The 3,823-nt window shown below is 44.3% G+C and overlaps 1 protein-coding gene and 1 long non-coding RNA gene across 9 annotated transcripts in view; one reads left to right on the top strand and one right to left on the bottom strand.

The window, feature by feature from the left end:
- The window catches only part of IRF2 (interferon regulatory factor 2), a 38,846-nt gene that overhangs the window by 1,400 nt on the left and 33,623 nt on the right, over positions 1–3,823 (bottom strand). For all 8 annotated transcript variants that reach the window (XM_083755914.1, XM_083755913.1, XM_083755915.1 and 5 more), the window contains 2 exons: positions 3,635–3,799; positions 2,237–2,283 (listed from right to left, as the gene is read on the bottom strand). In XM_083755914.1, the coding sequence (XP_083612040.1) occupies positions 2,237–2,283; positions 3,635–3,799 (212 nt within the window). The remainder of the gene's footprint in view (positions 1–2,236; positions 2,284–3,634; positions 3,800–3,823) is intronic.
- Positions 673–2,340, top strand: LOC310852555. Its single transcript, XR_014568257.1, has 2 exons — positions 673–1,057; positions 2,073–2,340. It is a non-coding gene; the product is annotated as an uncharacterized lncRNA (long non-coding RNA).

Genomic DNA, 3,823 nt, shown 5'->3' with positions numbered 1-3,823 from the left:
CTGCAGAGAAGAGACAAGAGGGTTTTACTCATCCCACATACAGCATAACCAGGACACCTCTTGCAATTGGAAAAGTCATTTGTTGTAGAGGAGGCAATAACCACACTTGTAGGATGACTGTTGTCATAGTGTTGAGGGTACAGAAAGGGACTCTTCACCCCAGGAGGATCTAGAATGCAAGGCAGTCAACTGGGCTCTGTACTGCAACCTGTTTGTTTTGGTCCATGGATAGTAGGCCTTACTGACTCCCTTCCTTGCACAATTGGCCCTAGGCTCCTTTGCTTGGCCATGCCAAGTGAGGTGCGATAAAAGAGCCCCCAGCTCCCAACTTAGCATGTGGCAGAAGTGCTCCTACACTGGCACATGCACTCTGACTTCTATACATCTGGGGAAAGTCTGGGTGTGCGTTTGTAGCTTCTTTATGCCAACTGGGAACCCCCAATTGCCCAGGGCTCCTGATGGCCTAGGCACCCCATCCAAACCTGTCACTTGACTGCACAGCAGTCAGAGAGCTGGTGCACATGCCATTGTCAGGGGTGGAGCAATGGTACACTCCCTCTCCTTGTCCATCCCGCATCTGTGTGGTGAAGGAGTAAAGTCTACAGAGTTTCACTGAAGCAGTACAACATTGTAAGCACACACACACACACACACACTTAACCTGCCCAACAAAAATCAGCTACAGAAGCTATAGTGAAGAATGTTTTTTCTCTCATACAAGAAGTGACTGTGAGGCTGGACAGAAATACTTTTGGTATTTGCAGGTACCACATGTGTAAGAAAGCTTTCCATCATGGCTAGGAGAACTTCCTGCCATTGTGTTCAACCACATGTGAGCTCAGGAAATCCAAAAGTGGCAGCTTGCAACCAAGATATGACAAACAAGCAAGCTGCAACTAGTTTTTATAGTCGGAAAATGTTATGCACAGTTGCTTGTTTGTAGCAGTACCCAACTGAAAGACTTCACTGCTCATTTTTAAGGAGAAAAAAGTGTCCTATTACAGATTGCTGCAGCACTGCATTAACTTGCAAACACCATGACTCCTGAAGTGTGAAGGTAAGCCAAAAGACATGCAGTTTTCAATGATAATTAGCTACGCCTGGTGCAGATACACACCAGCCCCGATGGCTGTTCTGGGTCAAAAAAAGCACACCAGAACACTACGTAAGGAAGCTTTGGCCTCTTCCAGCCTCTGCTGACATGGCACAGCAGTTGTGCAGCACAACTGTCTCGTGCGGGTCCTAAAGAGGCCCTGATCCAGCAATGCTGGCGCCTGGAGATGAATGCAAGGGCACACTCTTTGCATTGATACCAAGGCACCTTGAAGTGATTGTATCAACTTCTACCACAACTCAGCCCAATTTGCAAGCTCAGCTGAGCTAGAATGCTTGAAAAATGCTGCCTTTGGAGTAATTTCTAAGGTTTCTGCAGCAACAGGGTTGCTACTGAGAACTGCTTGTGTGCGGCTGGCGCTCCAGAGGAGTTGTGCTAACTCTCAGATTCCACTTCCCTCATGGAGAAGGAGCAGCTGCAAAGCAAAGTCCCCCAGGGACCCTCTGCTGTGCTAGGGCCGAAATATGAAAACGCCTCGTCATGGCTGTATTTTTAGTACTGCTTTGTCGGTTCAGCATCGTAAGCTGAAGCAAAGTGGTTATAGCCATTGGCTGAAACAGAGTGTTTCTTTATTTACCACGTGGGTGAGCAACATGGCATGGTTGCCTCTGCTAGCAGCATACATCCCTGGGGGCTTTGAGTAGAAAGTGAATGGCTCTTAAATCCTTAAATTTTACACCCCAAAACCATCTCAGTTATTTCAGTGGCCCTGCTCGGAAGTAGGTTCTGGGATAGCAGTCTGTGGAACTCCCTCCCCCTTAAGAGGCCTAGTTGGCCCCCACCATGTCAGTCTTTAGGTGAATGCTGAATACTTTTATTTTTATTTTTCGCCAGGCATTTGGATTATTTTAATGGTTGGGTTTCTCTCTGCTATGCTAATGCCACACCAGTGTTTTAATCTTATGGATATGGCTTTAATTTTATTGTATATTTTTATTCGGTTGTGGGCTGCCTCCAGGGCCTTTGTAGATGGAAGGAGGGGCAGAAATTCCTAAACCAGCAAACGAACACCTCTACCTTGCTACCATTCAATTCACAGAAGAAATGGACTGAAGCATATTAGGGAAGGGGGCAGGAAAAGGAATAAAAGACTTATGAAATATATTCTATTCCTTTGCTTACCTGTGCACTTTCTTCATCACTCGGTATGCTGTCTGTTGTCTCACTTTCTGTGGATAAAAACATGTGACATGTGACATATTGATTGTCAATAAACCATGTAACAGGATGTTTCCTCTTATTCAATCATGGATTCCATGTCAGCATTATGAGGTTTCTCCAGAACCAGCGACTCCATGTGGGGAAAGGCTGGGAGCATCAGATGCCCCAATGTTCAATCCCTTGTATCTCCAGTTTGGGCAGGGAGAGGAACCCCCCCCCCCCAAGATACCTTGGACAATTGCAGCCAATTAGATTGGCTAATACTGAGGTTGATGGTCTGACTCAGTGTGAGGCAGCTATACCACTGAAATGCCACAACAGTGCCAGGCAAAAAAAGTCACGTTACTAGGACAAGATTATACTAGAATCAGAAGTTGGTAAAGAACATGCAAAACTTTCTATTTGAGGGTCAAAAGGGGGACACTGCTAGAACCCGGCCTGCTGCATGGTCAAGAGCCCCCTTCTCAACCACCTCTGGAGCTACAGACATAAACATACATCAATCTTTGCACATTCCTCTGGCTGACCTCCAAGCAGCGCTATCGGCACCCACACCCAAGAAGCAACGAAACTTCTTTCACTTGATAATATTTATCTAGAACATGCAGCCTCAAGGCCTTTTTAAAACACACACAAACTGGTAGTGTATTAGGTTTCCTGCTCCATTGTGTCCCCCAGAACCAAGCCTTTGCCTGTGGTATAGCTTATACACCCCACAATTTTCTCTGTCACATAACAGGATTTCATGTACAAGAACATGTATCAGCCTCTAATTCCTAGATGCAGCAGCACAGAGACAATTCAGGCAAACAATGTTCTCTTGAACCCTGTGTAAGAAAGCCTCTTGCCCTTCGATTCCCATTCCTCACATCTCAAGTAATTTTATTTATACATGCATACATACTGAAATGTATACTCCACTTTTCTAAGTGAAAGCCAAAATGGAGCTTTTCCTAAGAAGCCACATTTGCAATCATCTTGGTTGTGACACTATGCACACTTGTGTATTATATTTTTTATTATTTTTATTATTATATACTTGTTTATACCCTGCCTTTCCCTATGAGAGGGACTCAAGGCGGTTTACAGATAAAAACAAGAACCGCTAAAAAGATAATTTTTGCACACAGAGTGCGGTTTACTGAACATATTTGTAAAGGGTAATTTTAATAGGTATTTCATTTCTGTGTATTACAGCAGGATTAGGTCTTTTGTTTCTCTGAAGAAATAATACCTGTGTTTAGGAGAACCCAAGCACTTAAAGAATAGAATAGAAAAGCACCTACCTACCAAAAGTTAAAACATGGCACTGACTGAAACCAAGACCCCAAGTTCTTTTGTGAGTGCAATGTTTCTTACCTGCATAGGAGGAGACTGGGGAGATCTGTAGTGGATACAACTGACTCACACTGCTGGGTTGGTCATCACATTCTGTTGTCACTTCCACTACTTGGCAAACATCAGGTGGATTGGGAACTATCATATGATCCTCAGAACCACACTCAAAATGCGAATCTCCTACAACTTTGCATAATAACAAGAGAGAAT

Source organism: Podarcis gaigeae, assembly GCF_964106915.1.
Source record: "Podarcis gaigeae genome assembly, chromosome: 9".
In the NCBI taxonomy this organism is placed as follows: Eukaryota; Metazoa; Chordata; class Lepidosauria; order Squamata; family Lacertidae; genus Podarcis; species Podarcis gaigeae.
Note: the sequence above shows the minus strand (reverse complement) of the source record. Positions and strands in the feature narration are given on the sequence as shown.